General features: G+C 45.1%; 2 protein-coding genes across 2 annotated transcripts; one reads left to right on the top strand and one right to left on the bottom strand.

The window, feature by feature from the left end:
* Window positions 1–283: 283 nt before the first annotated feature.
* Window positions 284–7586, bottom strand: TEX28 (testis expressed 28). The gene is made up of 3 exons (XM_065915608.1): window positions 6847–7586; window positions 979–1114; window positions 284–694 (listed from the first exon to the last, which is right to left on the bottom strand). The coding sequence occupies exons 1-3, from the start codon at window positions 7584–7586 to the stop codon at window positions 413–415; spliced, it is 1158 nt and encodes a 385-aa protein (XP_065771680.1). The 3' UTR covers window positions 284–412.
* LOC136153617 (small ribosomal subunit protein eS27-like) lies at window positions 4709–4867 on the top strand. Its single transcript, XM_065915611.1, has one exon. It carries the CDS (start codon window positions 4709–4711, stop codon window positions 4865–4867), a length of 159 nt encoding a protein of 52 aa, XP_065771683.1.
* Window positions 7587–18382: the final 10796 nt, after the last annotated feature.

The raw sequence follows: 18382 nt of genomic DNA on the forward strand, positions 1-18382 counted from the left end.
CCCCATCCACCGCACCTCCGCACCCTTGCTTTTCCATCCCTGTGAAATAATCGTAGTTTCTCTTTGCCAAAAACAACCATGTCACAGGGGCTGCCACTGCCATTTGGGGGCAACCGAGCCTCTGGGCATTGGGTCACTGGGTCATGGGACGGCACGCAGGGTAGAGAGGGGAACAGTACTCCAGAGATGTCCATCTTTTATAAGCCTCCTGTCTGCAGGTGAGAAAGAGAAGCGTGAGGCAGGTGGGCATCACTGGGCTGCCAGGGATGGACCAGGAAAGGCAGAGCTGAGCAGTGGCCATCTTGAGAGGTGGGAGGAACTAGCAAAGCCAGGCCCTTTAAGGCCCCTTGGGTGGAGGCCAAGAGGCCCTGGCAAACCGTCTCCACCTGGAGGGGACCCAAGCCTGCCAGTCTCAGGCAGGGATGGCGTGCCACTTCTGCCAGGCCAGGGTGCTGAGCCCAAGGAGCAGGAGCACAGTGCAGGCGTGCAGGCGCAAGTGCAGCAGCAGCAGGGGGCAGGCACAAGTGCCGGACAGCAGGACCAGGAGCACCATGGCCAGCGTCAGCAGCAGGCTCGTCAAGTGGCACAGGATGTCCTGGGGCCAGCTCTGCGGGTGCTCCATCAGCCCCAGCTGGGTCACCTGCTGCAGAGCCTCGAGCTTGCCCACGCGGTTCTTAAAGGTCTCCATGACCTCCTGCAGGAGGAAGACAGTGAAGCTGGGACCCCGTGTCCCCACTGCCCAGGGGCCAGAGAGTCGCAGATTGTGCCCGAGTTCCCAGATTGGCTAAGCTGGCCCCGGCCCTGGGGTAGGGCAGCGTGATCATAAAGACTGGGTACCTCAGGGGCACAGTGCCAGGCACGATCCCTTCCCTGGGCTCCAGGAGTGTCAGAGCAGACTCCCTCATCTTCTGCTGGCCTGGTCCCTATCACCGCCTCCTTATCAGCCATTTCTCACAAAGGTCCCCCAGGGCTACTCACCCAGATCTCTTTGGCTCTCTCATAGGACAGGTAGACCATTCTCTCCTCAGTGCAGGCCAGGTTCTGTTTGAGGTGGTAAATCTCATCCAGGTGCCCCTGCAGGTGCCCATTCACCTGTCCTTCCAGCAGCACTTGTCTTGGGAGCAAAACAGACAGTGACAGGCCCTGAGCGACCCTGCTCAAAGCTCGTGTGGGGCTGAGCGGTCCTCCGCCAACACTAGATGTGGCTTCAGAACACGCCTTCCTCCTCTCTCCTCAAGCTGCAGTTGAACCCTGCCTCCTCCTCCAGGTCGGTCTCAGAACACCCCAGATGCACATCAGCCAGCCACACACACACACACACACACACCCCTCCCCCAATATTCATGAATGTTTTATATATATAGTCACTCTTTTGCAACGGCTTTACAAAAATAGCAATATATGAGTAGAAATTGAGATCTAAACTGCCCATGTATGCCATTAAATTCCATATATATATATATATATATATATATATATATATATATATATACCCATTCCAGTGTTTCGTGTGCAGTAGCTCTTCCCTAAAAATCATCTGTTGATTATCAGGATGGAACAGTCACAAAAATCCACATAACTGTTTGATTCCATGGATAGGAAATGTTTAGCATATGCCAATCCATAAAGACAGAAGCAAATTTGTGGTTGCTGGAGGCTGGGGGAGAGAGGAGGTGGGGAGTGACTGCTAGCGGGGATGGAGTTTCTGCTGGGAGTGATGACAGGGTCCTGGACTGAGACAGTGTTGACTACAACACGGCTCTGTGAATATGATAAAAACACTGAATATGACAAAAACACTTTAAATGGGTGAATTGTATGGGATGTCAATTATATCTCAATAAAGCTGTTATTAAAACAGAAACCAAAATTGGATTGCGGTAATGGTTACACAACTTGGTAAATTTACTAAAGCTCATTGAAACACACAGTTAAAATGGTACATTTTATGGCATGTAAGTAATATCTTAGTAGACCTAATAAAAAAACACAAAACATCACTACCTGTTGTTTACAACCACATATTTAAGTAGAAAAAGTCTAAAAATATGTCTGGAAAAGCTAAGCGCCTAACAAGGATAGCAAGGTAGGCAAAGGGGGGAAGGTGAAGGGGAACATTTCAAGCAACTCATCTTTTAAGCTTTTATTTCTTAAATAAAATTTGAATATGTTAAGATTTGAGAAAGCTGGGGGTGGGCAGATAACCTTGACCAAATTATTCTCTGCTTTCCCTGGGTTTGGAATATTTCATGATGTCAAAAAACACTTTGAGGTCCCTCATTTGGGCACCAACAAGGATGGGCCAGAAAGAAACAGGCCAGGCAGCTTCTGGCTTTTTAAGGAAAGCTGAGGAAGGCCTGACCGGAACCAGGGTGACAATGCTGGATACCAGTGGGGGCCTGGGGCCCTGCAGAGAAGCAGAGGCAGGTATAGAAACTGGGAAGTGAGCAGTTCAGTTAGGTCCTGTTCAGGGACTTGACTGGCACGCCGTGGAGATGGTCCCCAGGCAGCTGAGAAGCTGAAACACTCATTTATGGAAGCCAGTTCATCAAGAGTCAGTTCATGATGGTATTTCAAGGAATAGTCCATCAATTTCTGCCCTGTTCCCTGTTGAGAAGAGATTGGTCTGACAATCTGACTGAGACTACTGCCCATAGAGAAGGGGAGAGAGTGGGGTGTCCACCCTGAAAGCAGATTCCCCTGTGGCTGTCCTTCTGTTCACATATGGGACAGAGCTGCAAGGACATTCAAGATATCTACCACGTTCAAGTGTATATTCATGAATATGTTCTTCATGAAGACGAAATTAGCAAGCGGGTTCTTCATTAATATAATTCTAAGAACAAATGACAATACTCTTACACATGTTCTTGAAAAGATTGTTGAATAAGACAATATTAATGTGTAAGGCTGTTCCCTCCATCTCCCCTTATCAGTGGGGCCACAGCAGGGCCCTGGCTTGTGACACGTCCCTCCCTTGGTCAAGGACTCTTCTCTGTCTGGCTCCAACAGCCACAGAGGTAGAAGTACCACCATGGAAAATGCTCTTATGAGGGCAAAATGATGGTTGGTCAACCAAAACGCCCCTCAAATTCGTCCAAATCTGTTAAGGTCACCTGTCTGATACAAATGGCCTCAAACATCATTGCTGCTGCAGAAAATATAATCTTGTTCATAGCTGAGGATGGGCTTTGACAAACTGAGCTAGAACCTAACAGCCTGAAACACATAGAAGTCTGAGATGGAGAGACTGAGGTGGGAAGGATGAAGTGGGCCAGATGGGGTAACCTGGTAGAGACAGAGCAACTCCTCCGAGCTCACATAGTATCAGACACATCCTTAGAAGTGGAGGCAGTGGCAACTGTCACACACAGAGGAAAAGGGCATGTGAAGACAGAGCAGAGGGAAGGGGAAGGTGCTGGCCTGGAAGACTGCAGTGCCAAGGCCACAAGCTAAGGAAGCAGCAGCCCCAGGAAGCTGGGAGAGGCTAGGAACAGATTCACCCTTCCAAAAGGGACGCGGCCCCACCCACACGCTGACTTTGACTTCACCGTGCTGACCTCCAGAACTGAGACAATCCATCTCTGTTGTTTGAAGCCACTAAGTTTGGGATACTTTGTTAGGATGGCCAGATGAAAGCCCTCCAACTGCATCTAGTGGGGAGAGAACAGGGATGCAGCTAAACAGCCCACAATGCGTGGCACGGCCTCCTACAACAGAGAATCACCTGGTCAAAAATGCCAGTAGTGTTGAGGTTGAGAAAAAACTGTGCTATGGTGACACCATCTAGAGTTCTCGGCCACTAGGTGACACCTGAGTTTAGGAGCCTGAAGCTTCAAAGACTGACCATACCACCAAATATTGGCAAGACCGTGCAGCAACTCAAACTCTCACAGACTCCTAATGGGAATGTAAAATGGTACGACCACACAGGAGACCTGGGTTGGGAAGGTTGATCCCTGGCTAGGAAGATCGTCTGGAGGAGGGCATGGCAATTCACTCCAGTATTCCTGCTTAGAGAATCCCATGGACAGAGGAGCCTGGAGGGCTACAGTCCATGGGGTTGCCAAGGGTCGGACACGACTGAGTGACTAAGCACAGCACATGCTGGAAAAGTTGCTTTAGATGTTATCTGGCAATTCCACATATAAAAGCATATGTTCACAAAAAGACACGCATAGTGTTCACAGTAGCTCTACTCCTCACAGTCCCAACTGGTAGCAAATGAATGGGTCAATGCACTGAGTTCACATCACAGAGCACTGCTGAACAAGAAGGAATGAGCCACTCTTGTGTGCAATGCAGATAAATCTCAAAATCATTACACTGCGTGAAAGAAGACACAAAGTCTGATATAACATATGCTTCCATTTACATGAAATGTACCAGAACAGACAAATCCAGAGAGATGGAAAACAGATTGGTGGTTACCAGGGACTGAGGGAAGGCAGACGGGGAGTTGCAGTGTCTCTTTCCAGAGTGATGAAAACTTTGGGGAACTATTATTGATAGATGTACTTTTCATTGCACAATACCGTGAATGCACTGAATACTATTGTACACTTTAAAATTAGCAATTTTAGCCTTTCCAGCAGTGACAACCTCCCTATGAGAACTTGCCTCTCAAAAGGATTTCCCTCATCTCTCTCCAGAAGACAAAAGGAAACACAAGAAGAAGCATCTGGTTCAGAGCCCCTATTCCTATTTCATGGATGTGAAATGCCCAGGATGTTATAAAATCACCACTGTCTTTAGCCATGCACAAATGGCAGTTTTGTGTGTTGGCTGCTCTACTGTCTTCCACCAGCTTACAGGAGGAAAAGCAAGGCTTACAGAAGGCTGCTCATCCAGACAGAAGCAGCACTAAAAGTAACCTATATCAAGAGGAATGTGAAACCGTCCCAATAAACATGTATTGGATAAAAAATAAAATAAAATTAATAACTTTATGTTTTGTCAATTTTGTCTCAACTGAAAAACAAAATAGCCCTCTTGAAAGCAAATATATATATAAAACCTGTGAGAAGTGTCACAGAGCTCTCCAGTTTGAAACCTCAGTTTGTGACACACCAGAGGAGATGTGACAATCGCAGGGGCCTGGGTAGTGACCAGTTGTGGACACCAGGTAACACTTCATTGAGCTGAACATATGCCCTTGTGCCTGAGACTCTGTTTCCCCATCTGTAAAGTCATTGCTGAATGGTACAGGTGATCAATGCTACATGCTCCCTATTGTCACTGTAACCATGTTAAGTCTTCTTCAGTCCATTCACCATATCTCTCAAGAAATCTGAGTCTTATGGACCTGCTTTTTTGTTTCTAATATATATTAATCAAGGTGGGCTAACTGCTATAGCCAATGACCAGAACATCTTGGTGGCTGAAGATGATGCCAGTGTACTTCACAGTTCACTGGTGGTGCTGGTGGTGTGAGGAAGGTGCTGGCTTAGAAGTACAACCTCGCACAATTCCCACAGAGTTTTGCGAGGAGGTAGTTTGCTCTGCTCCCCTGCACAGCTGGCAGACACTAATATGCTATGGGTTAAGAACGTTCTAGAGCACCACAGTCCCATTGGCCTAGGCAGTGTAGAAACATACAAGGAAATGCACAACTGTCCTGAGTTCTGGTCTTGCTTTACATAAATCCAACCTTGAAAAGAGAATTGGACCATAAAGAAGGCTGAGCACCAAAGAATTGATGCTTTCGAACTGTGGTGCTAGAGAAGACTCTTGAGAGTCCCTTGGACTGCAAGGAGATCCAACCAGTCCAACCTAAGGGAAATCAGTCCTGAATATTCACTGGAAGGACTGATGATGAAGCTGAAGCTCCAATACTTTGGCCACCTGATGTGAAGAATGGACTCATTGAAAAAGATCCTGATGCTGGGAAAGATTGAAAGTGGGAGGAGAAGGGGACGACAGAGGATGAGATAGTTGGATGACATCACCAACTCGATGGACATGAGTTTGAGCAAGCTCCAGGAGATGCTGAAGGACAGGGAAGCCTGGCGTGCTGCAGTTCATGGGGTTGCAAAGAGTTGGATGCAACAGCGATTGAACAACCACAACAACCTTGAAAAAGTCACCCCCAAAAGAAACCTGAATTGTGACTGGCTGCCTTACTTGACAGCGGGTTGCCCCTTCATACTCCTTTAACTGCCCTTCAGGGATTGGTCCAGCAGTGTCAGTGCAGGTAGGATTTCCCTATGCAAACAGAAGATGACTGCAGGGCTCAGAGGAAGGAGCTTGGCACCTATGAGGGCGGCTGGCACTCCAAGAAGGGCTCAAATAGAAATGCGGATGTCCTTGAGAGACTGAGTTTGCCTTTTTTTTTTTTTTTTGCTATTAGTGGGTCCTAGTCTGGTCTTGAAAGTAAAAGTGAAAGTGTCAAGTTGCTCAGTTGTATTGAACTCTGTGACCCATGGACTGTAGCCCACCAGGTCATCTGTCCATGGGATTTCCCAGGCAAGAGTACTGGAGTGGGTTGTCATGCCCTTATCCAGGGGATCTTCCCAAACCCAGGGATCAAATCCAGGTCACCCACATTGCAGGCCGTTTTTTTTTACTGTCTGAGGCACCAGGGAAGCCTCTTGGATGAAGATAAAATCAACCCACCGCACCAGGGGCTGGGGGGGGGGGGCAGAGAAAGCATTCCCTGGAAGGCGGTCGTTTTCAGAACATATCACCCACATGGGAGCTTCTGCCTCAACTTATCCATGAGCCCAGGTGATGGGGTCAGGGCAGATGAGGCGATTCCACTCATGTTATCATCTGCCGCTCTGAGAGGAACACCGATACCACCCCCCAGCCTCCCCAGAGCCCAGGTGGCCAGGAGCTCCGCCTCACCTGGACTTTTCCTCCTGAAGGGACTCCAGCGATGCCTGCAGGTTGGTCAGATACTGCTCCCTGAGGCTCTGGTAGGACCCCTGCAGGCTCAAGTGGACCATCTTCACCTCTCTCAGCAGTTCCTTCATCTTCTGCCCCAGCAGGGCTTGTGGCTGGGCCCCACACTTGCTACCCAAGGACTTCTGCTGTTGGCAGGCTGGGAAGTGAGTCTGCAGAGGGACGTGTCTGATGACGGTGGACAGGTCGCTGGATAGGCAGTCTTCTCCACCTGACTGGGGGAGCTCTGCACACAGAGCCTTCTCACGGGGCTGCTTGCAGTTGTTCTCCAGGCTGCTTTTGGTCCCCAGCACTAAGCCCTTGGGCCTGCAGCCCTCCTCTAGTTCCTGCAGCTGCTGGTGACACTGGCGCAGCCTTTGCTCGATCTGGGCAATGGTGGCAGAGGTTCGCTGGTTCACCTTCTCGAAGGCCTGCCGGATGTGGAGGGCCTGGTGCCGGTCGGCCTTGGATACCAGCTTGAGGTAGCCCACTGTGTTCTCATCGCGGCTGGCCTTCTCCACCCTCAGCTGCTCTGAGAGGTAGAGGATACGGTGCTTGATGCTGTCCTGTACGTTCCGGGTCAGCTCCCCATCTGAAAGGCTGGAGTGGCCACTGGGGCCATCCTCGCTGGATGACAGGGATCTGCAGGAGGGTAAACCGGAGGAGAGGGTGGCAGTTGGGCCCTTGGTGTATTCTGTCTGCATTGGGAGATAAGAATCACAAAATGGGTACTTCCGTAAGAGGCAAACAATGGGAGAATTAGATTCATTATTGCTCCTCCCTAAACAATACTTCCAGGTGTGAGCAGGTACCTACATGCCCTACATGCACTTCCATGCACATGCCTTCCATGTACTTACATGTGTGAGTACATGCGACACAGACTGGACATGCTTTATGGGCATCGCATACCTCACTGTGACCTCCAGGTGGTTAGCACAGCCTCCATACCTGCCCTGTCTGTTCCTGAACTTCTCTTCAAAGAATTACCAGCTGTGCATCTCACTTTATAGAGAACTGTTATTGTGAAGCATGGAATAAACTCATTTCCATAAACCCATACAGCTTGCTATACTGCTACTGCCAGGTGGATAGAAGGGAGAAGCAGGGAGATTTGCAGCCTAACAGGTTCACTCCTTCACTTAATCATTCAATGAACACATATTTCTGAGCCTTCCATGTGGGACAGAAGGCAGACATATTCCATACTCTCATAGAGCTGACCATCCAGGGTGGACGGTTCTACTGTAACACAAAGGAGTCTCTTACATGGAAAGGGATAATAGTAAGCACACTGCCTTGGATACGCCACCACTCTGAGACCTTGAGCACTCTCAGGATCAGATTCCTCACCTCTAAAATAAAGATGGCCAAAATAAATTAATTAATTAATAAAATAAAGCTGGCCATAGCAGCATAACTGGAACACAGGAGATAAGGGCAGAGCGGACAGTGATGAGCTAGAAGTAGGTGGAATCAGACAGGTGGAGCCTCTGGTTCTGTTCCTACTTTTTAACTAAAAACACGTTCATGACTGTGTTTGATCTGAAAGTGCTCTCCCGGTTGAGAGCTAGGAGTGATTATATTGTAATAGATATTTTGGTTCTGTGTATTTTATTCTATGCAAATTATACCTTAATCTAAAAAATAAATGTGATACCACTATGCACCAAGCAGAGTGGCAAAATTTAGACTAACAATAATAAGTCTCAGACAGGATATGAAACAACAGGAACCCTCCATCACTCCTGGTGGGAGAGTAATTGATATAAAACTTTGTGGAATGCATTTGGTAATATCATGAAGCTGAAGACATGCATGCTGAATGGCCCAGGTACCCTGGTGGCTCAGATGGTAAAGAATCTGCCTGCAATGCAGGAGACCCAGGTTCAACCCTTGGGTGGGGAAGATCCCCTGGAGAAGGGAATGGCAACTCACTCCAGCATTCCTGCCTGGACAATTCCATTGATAGAGGAGCCTGGCAAGCTACAGTCCATGGGACCACCACAAACAGTCAGACATGACTGAGAGACTAACACACTAATGCTGAATGGCCTGGCAATTACATACCTAGATATACCCTTGAGAGGCAGGTGCAATAATACTCCCAATAATCAACTGCTAGAAACATCCCACCTGGTCTATAGATCAAAGAATATTTAAGTGAACTGTAATATATTCAGTAATATACTACAGCATTGGAGCTTCACATGTGGCACTAGTGGTAAAGAACCCACCTACTACTGCCAGAGGTCAGGGGCGTCGGCCGAGAGGAGCAACCCCACGTCCAAGGAACAGCGGCTGCACGGGCACAGGAGGGCCGAGAGGAGCTATTCCACGTTCAAGGTCAGGAGGGGCAGCCATGAGGAGATACCCCTCATCCAAGGCAAGGAGCAGCAACTGCACTTTGCTGGAGCAGCCGTGAAGAGACACCCCACGTCCAAGGTAAGAGAAACCCAAGTAAGATGGTAAGTTGTTGCGAGAGGGCATCAGAGGGCAGACAAACTGAAACCATAATCACAGAAAACTAGCCAATCTGATCACAGGACCACAGTCTTGTCTAACTCAGTGAAACTAAGACATGCCATGTGGGGCCACCCAGGATGGACGGGTCATGGTGGAGAGGTCTGACAGAATGTGGTCCACTGGAGAAGAGAATGGCAAACCACTCCAGTATTCTTGCCTTGAGAACCCCATGAACAGTATGAAAAGGCAAAAAGATAGGACACTGAAAGAGGAACTCCCCAGGTCGGTAGGTGCCCAATATGCTATTGGAGATCAGTGGAGAAATAACTCCAGAAAGAATGAAGGGATGGAGCCAAAGCAAAACAATACCCAGTTGTGGATGTGACTGGTGATAGAAGCAAGGTCTGATGCTGTAAAGAGCAATATTGCATGGGAACCCGGAACGTTAGGTCCATGAATCAAGGCAAATTGGAAGTGGTCAAACAGGAGATGGTTAAGAGTGAATGTTGACATTCTAGGAATCAGCAAATTAAAGTGGACTGCAATGGGTGAATTTAACTCAGATGACCATTATACCTACTACTGTGGGCAGGAATCCCCTAGAATAAATGGAGTAGCCATCATGGTCAACAAAAGAGTTCGAAATGCAGTTCTTGGATGCAATCTCAAAAATGACAGAATGATCTCTGTTTGTTTCCAAGGCAAACCATTCAATATCATGGTAGTCCAAGCCTATGCCCCAACCAGTAACACTGAAGAAGCTGAAGTTGAACGGTTCTATGAAGACCTACAAGACCTTTTAGAACTAACATCCAAAAAAAGATGTCCTTTTCATTATAGGGGACTGGAATGCAAAAGTAGGAAGTCAAGAAACACCTGGAGTAACAGGCAAATTTGGCCTTGGGGTACGGAATGAAAAAGGGCAAAGGCTAATAGAGTTTTGCCAAGAGAACACACTAGTCATAGCAAACACCCTCTTCCAACAACACAGAGAAGACTCTACACATGGACATCACCAGATGGTCAACACCGAAATCAGATTGATTATATTCTTTGCAGCCAAAGATGGAGAAACGCTCTACAGTCAGCAAAAACAAGACTGGGAGATGACTGTGGCTCAGATCATGAACTCCTTATTGCCAAATTCAGACTTAAACTGAAGAAAGTAGGGGAAACCACTAGACCACTCAGGTATGACCTAAATCAAATCCCTTATGATTATACAGTGTAAGTGACAAACAGATTCAAGGTATTAGTTCTGATAGATAGAGTGCCTGAAGAACTATGGGTGGAGGTTTGTGACATTGTACAGGAGGCAGTCATCAACACCATCCCCAAGAAAAAGAAATGCAAAAAGGCAAAATGGTTGTCTGAAGAGGCCTTACAAATAGCTGTGAAAAGAAGAGAAGTGAAAAGCAAAGGAGAAAAGGAGAGATATTCCCATCTGAATGCAGAGTTCCAAAGAAGAGCAAGGAGATATAAAAAAGCCTTCCTCAGCCATCAATGCAAAGGAATAGAGGAAAACAACAGAATGGGAAAGACTAGAGATCTCTTCAAGAAAATTAGAGATACCAAGGGAACATTTCATGCAAAGATGGGCCCGATAAAGGACAGAAATGGTATGGACCTAACAGAATCAGAAGATATTAAGAAGAGGTGTCAAGAATACACAGAAGAACTGTACAAAAAAGATCTTCACGACCCAGATAATCACAATGGTATGATCACTCACCCAGAGCCAGACATCCTGGAATGTGAAGTCAAGTGGGCCTTAGAAAGCATCACTATGAACAAAGCTAGTGGATGTGATGGAATTCCAGTTGAGCTATTTCAAATCCTGAAAGATGATGCTGTGAAAGTGCTGCACTCAGTATGCCAGCAAATTTGGAAAACTCAGCAGTGGCCACAGTACTGGAAAGGGTCAGTTTTCATTCCAATCCCAAAGAAAGGCAATGCCAAAGAATGCTCAAACTACTGCACAATTGCACTCATCTCACATGCTAGTAAAGTAATGCTCAAAATTCTCCAAATCAGGCTTCAGCAATACGTGAAATGTGAACTTCCAGATGTTCAAGTGGGTTTTAGAAAAGGCAGAGGAACCAGAGATTAAATTGCCAACATCCACTGGATCATCAAAAAAGCAAGAGAGTTCCAGAAAAACATCTAATTCTGCTTTATTGACTATGCCAAAACCTTTGACTGTGTGGATCACAATAAACTGTGGAAAATTCTGAAAGAGATGGGAATACCAGACCACCTGATCTACCTCTTGAGAAATCTGTATGCAGGTCGGGAAGCAACAGTTAGAACTGGACATGGAAAAACACACTGGTTCCAAATAGGAAAAGGAGTACGTCAAGGCTGTATATTGTCACCCTGCTTATTTAACTTATATGCAGAGTACATCATGAGAAACGCTGGGCTGGAAGAAGCACAAGCTGGAATCAAGATTGCCAGGAGAAATATCAATAACCTCAGATATGCAGATGACACCACCCTTATGGCAGAAAGTGAAGAGGAACTAAAAAGCCTCTTGATGGAACTGAAAGAGGAGAGTGAAAAAGTTGGCTTAAAACTCAACAGTCAGAAAACTAAGATCATGGCATCTGGTCCCATCACTTCATGGGAAATAGACGGGGAAACAGTGGAAACAGTGTCAGACTTTATTTTTTTGGGCTCCAAAATCACTGCAGATGGTGACTGCAGCCATGAATTTAAAAGACGCTTACTCCTTGGAAGGAACGTTATGACCAACCTACATAGCATATTGAAAAGTAGAGACATTACTTTGCCAACAAAGGTCTGTCTAGTCAAGGCTGTGGTTTTTCCAGTGGTCATGTATGGATGTGAGAGTTGGACGGTGAAGAAAGCTGGGCGCCAAAGAATTGATGCTTTTGAACCGTGGTGTTGGAGAAGACTCTTGAGAGTCCCTTGGACTGCAAGGAGATCCAACCAGTCCATCCTCAAGGAGATCAGTCCTGGCTGTTCACTGGAAGGGCTGATGTTGAAGCTGAAACTCCAATACTTTGGCCACCTCATGCGAAGAGTTGATTCACTGGAAAAGACCCTAATGCTGGGAAGGATTGGGGGCAGGAGGAGAAGGGGATGACAGAGGATGAGATGGCTGGATGGCATCATTGACTCGATGGCCATGAGTTTGGGTAGACCCCGGGAGTTGGTGATGGACAGGGAGGCCTGGTGTCCTATGATTCATGAGGTCGCAGAGTTGGACATGACTGAGCGACTGAACTGAACTAATGTAGGAAACATAAGAGACATGGATTCGATCCCTAAGTCAGGAAGATTCTCTGGAGGAGGGCATGGCAACCCACTACAGTTCAGTCATTCAGTCGTGTCCGATTCTTTGCAATCCCATGGACTGCAGCATGCCAGGCTTCCCTGTCCATCACCAACTCCCGGAGTTTACTCAAACTCATGTCCATTGAGTCAGTGATGCCATCCAACCATCTCATCCTCTGTTGTCCCTGTCTCCTCCCACTTCATATCAAGTTCAAAAGTAGACAAAATGAAATGATGTTGTTCAGGGATGCATACAGAGAAAGTAAAGTTACAAAGAAACACATGGGTTTTAGTAGCATAATCATCAGGATAGTGGTTCCTGAAATTTCCAGTAGAGCGAGAGAAGGGGATTGTGATTGGGAGAAACATGTGGAAGCTAGGGTGCTTGATTTGAGTGGTAGCTAAATGTGTGTTTACTTTATCACTACTTCCTAACTAAATGTTGAGGTTTTTCCACCTTTATATGCATATGCCAGATTTCACAATTTTTAAAAGTTTTTAAATGTTCAATAGATGGCTTTAATAGTGGATTAGAAATGGCTGGAGAAATAATTAATAAATTGTAAAACAGAGCTAAAGAAAGCATCCAGAATGTAGCACAGAGGCACAAAGAAATAGAAAATCTGAAAATACTGAAAAATAGGACACACTGAAGATAGAATGAGAAAGTCTAACAAAAAAGTAACTGCCATGCCACAGGGAGAGGACAGACACAGGCAACAGCAAGATTTTAAGAGATAGTCACTAAGAACTTTCCAAAATTGATGAAAAATATAAGTCCACAAATTCAAGAAGCCCAAGATAAACCAAACAGGATAAAACACAAATATATCCAAATGTAGACATAGATCTTAGAAGCAGCCAGATTTAAAAAGCTGATTACCTTTAAAACCATGACTTTTAGACTGAAAGCTGCCTTCTCAGTGGCGTCAATGAAATCCAGAAGAGAGTTGAATAATATCTTCAATACGCTGACAGAATAACTGTCAAAGAGAAAAAAAATAGGTCATATTAAAAAAATCAGAAGCAAGAATGTTTTCTGACTTTTCAGTGAAGCACTAAGAATTAGAAAACATTGAAGCAATGCCTTCGAAATTTGAGGGGAAAATTTTCTCACCTAGAAGTCTACAACCAAACTGTCAATTTTCAGGTTAAAGGTTTTTCCAACATGAAAGAACTCAAATAGTTTTCTTCCTCTGCATTCTTCTTTTTTTCTGGAAGCTACTAGAGAAGATGTGCCACTAAAACCAGAGAGAAACCTAAGAAAGAAGTAGAGATGGGATCTATGAAACTGGGGTCCCAAGCCAAAAAAAAAGTCAAGTGCAATCTCCAGGATGATGGAAGGGGAACCCAAGGTGGTAGTGGGCCTGGAGGGAAAGGCAAAAGACTCCAGGAAAGAATGCTCCAATTGAATGAAATCAATGGAACACTGTAGGACATCTTTCAGCAGCTGGAGAGGAGAGATAGCCAGTTTGGGAAAGTACTGACCTATGGTAAGTAGTAGAGAACAAGCAACATGGGGGTGGGGAGAAACAGTGTTAACTCTGAGGAAAACAATATATCCAGACAGGGGACTTCTCTAGTGGTCCAGTGGCCAAGACTCCACACTCCCAATGCAGGGGGCCTCGGTTTGAGCCCTGGTCAGGGAACTAGATCCCCCCCATGCTGCAATTATGACCCTGCAGAGTCAAATAAATAAGTAAATATTTTTTTAAAATATATTTAAAAATATATCAAGAGGGAAAGGTAAAATAATCAGGGTTGTCATAGACTTGATAATGTGAACACCAAGGAATGTCCTAATGCAGATCATTGTATACTGTCCTGGGAGGATGGGGGTGGTGAAAGAGCTACATCATCATCTTTTATTGTAAGAATAGTCAATAATTCCTAAAATCTAAAAACTAAAGAAATAGCACTATAAATAATTTATTTAGAGAACTGGAAGTAAATGCCAAAAGAAACAGCTAAAAGGGATGAATATAGTTGATTCTAGGGAGTGGATGGATTCCACCCCCAGATGGAATCACCCACCCCAATCTGTTGTGGGTGAAAGCAACAGATAGCTATTTTTGTAATAAACCTTGTAAAGGAACCCTTTTCCTCTTTGAACCAGGGGTTGGCAAACTATGGGCTGGTTTTGTACACTGGTGACCTAAGTACGCTTTTACATTTAAATGATTGAAAAAATCAAAAGAAGGACATTTTCTGGCACATGAAAATGATGTGAGGTTCAAATGGCAGTGTCCAAAGTGTTATTAGCGCACAGCCACACTGATTCATTTACATATAGTCTCTCACCAACTTTGTGTCATAACAAAGGTCCAGTTGAGCAGCTAAAACAAAGAACATGTGACCACAAATATTTACTATCTGGCCCTTTATAGAAACAGTTTGCTGATCCCTGCTTTAAATTATGTTCATACATACCACTAATAAATGAAAGAACTAAGTATTTTTAAAGGAAACACAAGAAATTAAAATTTGCTAATGACTTGTTCTATTGGGAAATTTTATAGATATCAAATAAAAATTAAAATTGAGGTGACCTAAATTGGAAGGAAATCCAAAAAAAGAGAGGATATAATTATACCTGTAGCTGGTTCACTTCACTATACAGCAGAAACTAACACAACACTGTAAAGCAACTATACACTAATAAATATTATTTAATTAATTCATTGACTACACTAAAGCCTCTGACTGTGTGGATCACAATAAACTGTGGAAAATTCCCTCCCACCTCAGAAGAGGTGGGAATACCAGACCACCTTACCTACTTTCTGAGACACCTATATGCAGGTCAAAAAGTAACAGAATGGGACATGGAACAACAGACTGGTTCAAAATTTGGAAAGGAGTATTTCAAGGCTGTATATTGTCACCTTGCTTATTTAACTTATATGCAGAGTACATCATGTAAAATGCCACACTGGATGAATCACAGGCTGGAATCAAGATTGCTGGGAGAAATATCTATAACCTGAGATATGCAGACAACACCACCCTAATGGCAGAAAGGTAAGTGGAACTAAAGAGCCTCTTGGTGAAACTGAAAGAGGAGAGTGAAAAAGCTGGCTTAAAACTCAACATTCCAAAAATTAAGATCATGGCATCTTGTCCCATCACTGTATGGCAAATAGATGGGGAAACAATGGAAACAGTGACAGACTTTATTTGGGGGGCTCCAAAATCACTGCAGATGGTAACTGTAGCCATGAAATTAAAAGATGTTTGCTCTTTGTAAGAAAAGATATGACTAACCTAGACAGAGACATCACTTTTATGACAAAGGTCCATACAGTCAAAGCTATGGTTTTTCCAGCAGTTATGTATGGATGTGAGAGTTGGATCATAAAGAAAGCTGAGCACCAAATAATTGATGCTTTTGAACTGTGGTATTGGAGAAGACTCTTGAGAGTCCCCTGGACAGTGAGGAGATCAAACAAGCCAATCCTAAATGAAATCAATCCTGAATATTCATTGGACTGAAGCTTGTTCAAGGACTGAATATTCAAGGACTGAAGCTGAAGCTCCAATACTTCGGCCACCTGATGCGAAGAACCAACTCACTGAAAAAAGACCCTGATGCTCGGAAAGATTGAAGGCAGGAGGAGAAGGGGATGACAGAGGATGAGAAGGTTGAATGGCATCACTGACTCAATGGACATGAGTTTGAGCAAGCTCTGGGAGCTGGTGATGGACAGGGAGGCCTGGTGTGCTGCAGTCTATGGGATCGCAAAGAGTCAGATATGATTGAGTGACTGAACTGAACTGAACTGAGGGAGGCCTGGCATGCTGCAGTCCACAAGGTCGCAAGGAGTTGGACACAACTGAGTGACTGAACAACAAAATGTAATTCAGAAAACTCAAAATTGAGAAAAGAATAGGTTGGTGAAAAAAAATGCAAGGCCACTAGTGGAAAAAAGAAACAGGTACATAACATCCAAATAACCAAGGGAAGAAAGAAAGGAACTCGATTAATCCAAAAAGCAGAAGGAAAGGAGGAACAAAATTAAATGAGATATCAGAGTAAATATAAAATAGAATGGCAATAAGATGTGATTATCAGTGACTCTATATCATAGTGAAGAACAGGGAAGCCTGGCATATTGCAGTTCATGGGGTCAAAAACAGCTGGACACGACTTAGTGACTAAACAACAATAAGAAAGCTGAGACAGCACAGAGTACTAAACATAAAAATGAAACTAAAAAGGTATCAGAAGAACACAATAGGAAATTTTTTATAACCTTTGTGTGGAGAACATCTTTCTGAACAAATCTCAAGCCAAAATGCCATAAAGGAAAAGATTCACATACTGTACATGTACATTAATTTTTTTAATCTATAAACCTTCTTATAATGAAAGAAGTATAAAACTAAAAAGAAGCAACATTTCAGCTTGTTTCAAACATTTGCTCCTTAAAAAGAAAATATCTCCTAATAAACTCATTCAGTTCACTTCAGTCACTCAGTCGTGTCTGACTCTTTGCAACCCTGTGGGCTGCAGCAGCATGCCAGGCTTCCCTGTCCATCATCAACTCCCTGAGCCTCCTCACATAAACCCATTAGGGGTTGCCAAAAAAGAAAAGCATCTCCATTAATATTTTTAAAAAGCAACGGATTAAAAGATCTGCAATACCTGTAAGAGACAAAGGACTAATCAACATAATATTTTTTTTAAATTCCTACAAATTAGGAAGCTAAAAAGAATTTACCAAACATAAAAACAGTAAATGGTTGTAACAGGCAATTCAGAAAGGATGAACTGCAAATGCCAGTTAACGTACAAAAAATGTACAACTGGAAGCAAATCAGACAGACATGAAACAAATCATTGAAAATGGTTTCCTTATCCATCAGAAGGCCGGACATTAAAAAGATGAACAATATTCATTGTTGACGGGGCCTAGGGGAAAGCGCACTCACATAACTGCGAATAGAATGACACAGAGGTTCTGGGTTTCATTGCGCCATTATCACCACACGAAGCCTTTAACCCAGCAAGGACGTGGGTCCCTGGCCGCCTTCAGGGCCACTGTGGGGGCTCTCGGGAGAGCAGCAGGTTTGAACTAAGTGGCTGAAATAAGGGTGCAGAGAAGGTACCGGGGCACCACGGAAGAGCACCTCAGAGTCATAGGGACGAGCTCCGTGGCCTTGCTGATGGGTTGGTTCGGCGGGGTTTGAAGTACATAAGATTCTAGAAAAAGAAACAAGGTCCGTGCAGAAACGCCTTGCTGCCTCAAGACGCTCAGACCGCTTCACCTTTTGTGAACCGCGTTCCCCACCCTACCCCCCGCCCCGCCACGCCACCGCCCGACGTTGGGCTTCTGTGGGGCTGGAAAGGGGGCAGCTGCCAACTGGAAAATTCCAGCGTGGCTTTTATCATAGTGTGAGAAAATGCACAAGACTAACTTAACCACTGTAACTCTTTTAAAGCTTGTGAACGCACAGGTCCTCCGTTATTCGAGTCAACACGTCTCGCAACCATCGCATCTAGTTCCAGAAGTTTATCTTTTTTATCACCCACCCCCAAGGTAGACTCCGGTGCTGGTGCTGAGGCAGCTCTCCTTGAGCTAACAGGACAAGGGCAGATACAAAGGACTAATCTCAAGTCATCTCGAATAATGTGCGACTAATGAATGACAAATATTCAAAATGCGTGGGACTGGAGGGCGCGCGGAAGGAGCGGCGCGGGGAAGGGGCGGCGCGCGGCGGCGCGCGGCACGAG

This window comes from Muntiacus reevesi, chromosome X, assembly GCF_963930625.1.
Source record: "Muntiacus reevesi chromosome X, mMunRee1.1, whole genome shotgun sequence".
NCBI lineage: Eukaryota > Metazoa > Chordata > Mammalia > Artiodactyla > Cervidae > Muntiacus > Muntiacus reevesi.

Coding starts and splice junctions, on each gene's coding strand:
- LOC136153617 (XM_065915611.1), top strand. CDS start 4,709: ATGGATGTGAAATGCCCAGGATGTTATAAAATCACCACTGTCTTTAGC.
- TEX28 (XM_065915608.1), bottom strand. CDS start 7,586: ATGCAGACAGAATACACCAAGGGCCCAACTGCCACCCTCTCCTCCGGT. Junction 1,115..6,846: donor CTTCAGGAGGAAAAGTCCAG/GTGAGGCGGAGC, acceptor TTTGCTCCCAAG/ACAAGTGCTGCTGGAAGGAC. Junction 695..978: donor AGAGAGCCAAAGAGATCTGG/GTGAGTAGCCCT, acceptor TTCCTCCTGCAG/GAGGTCATGGAGACCTTTAA.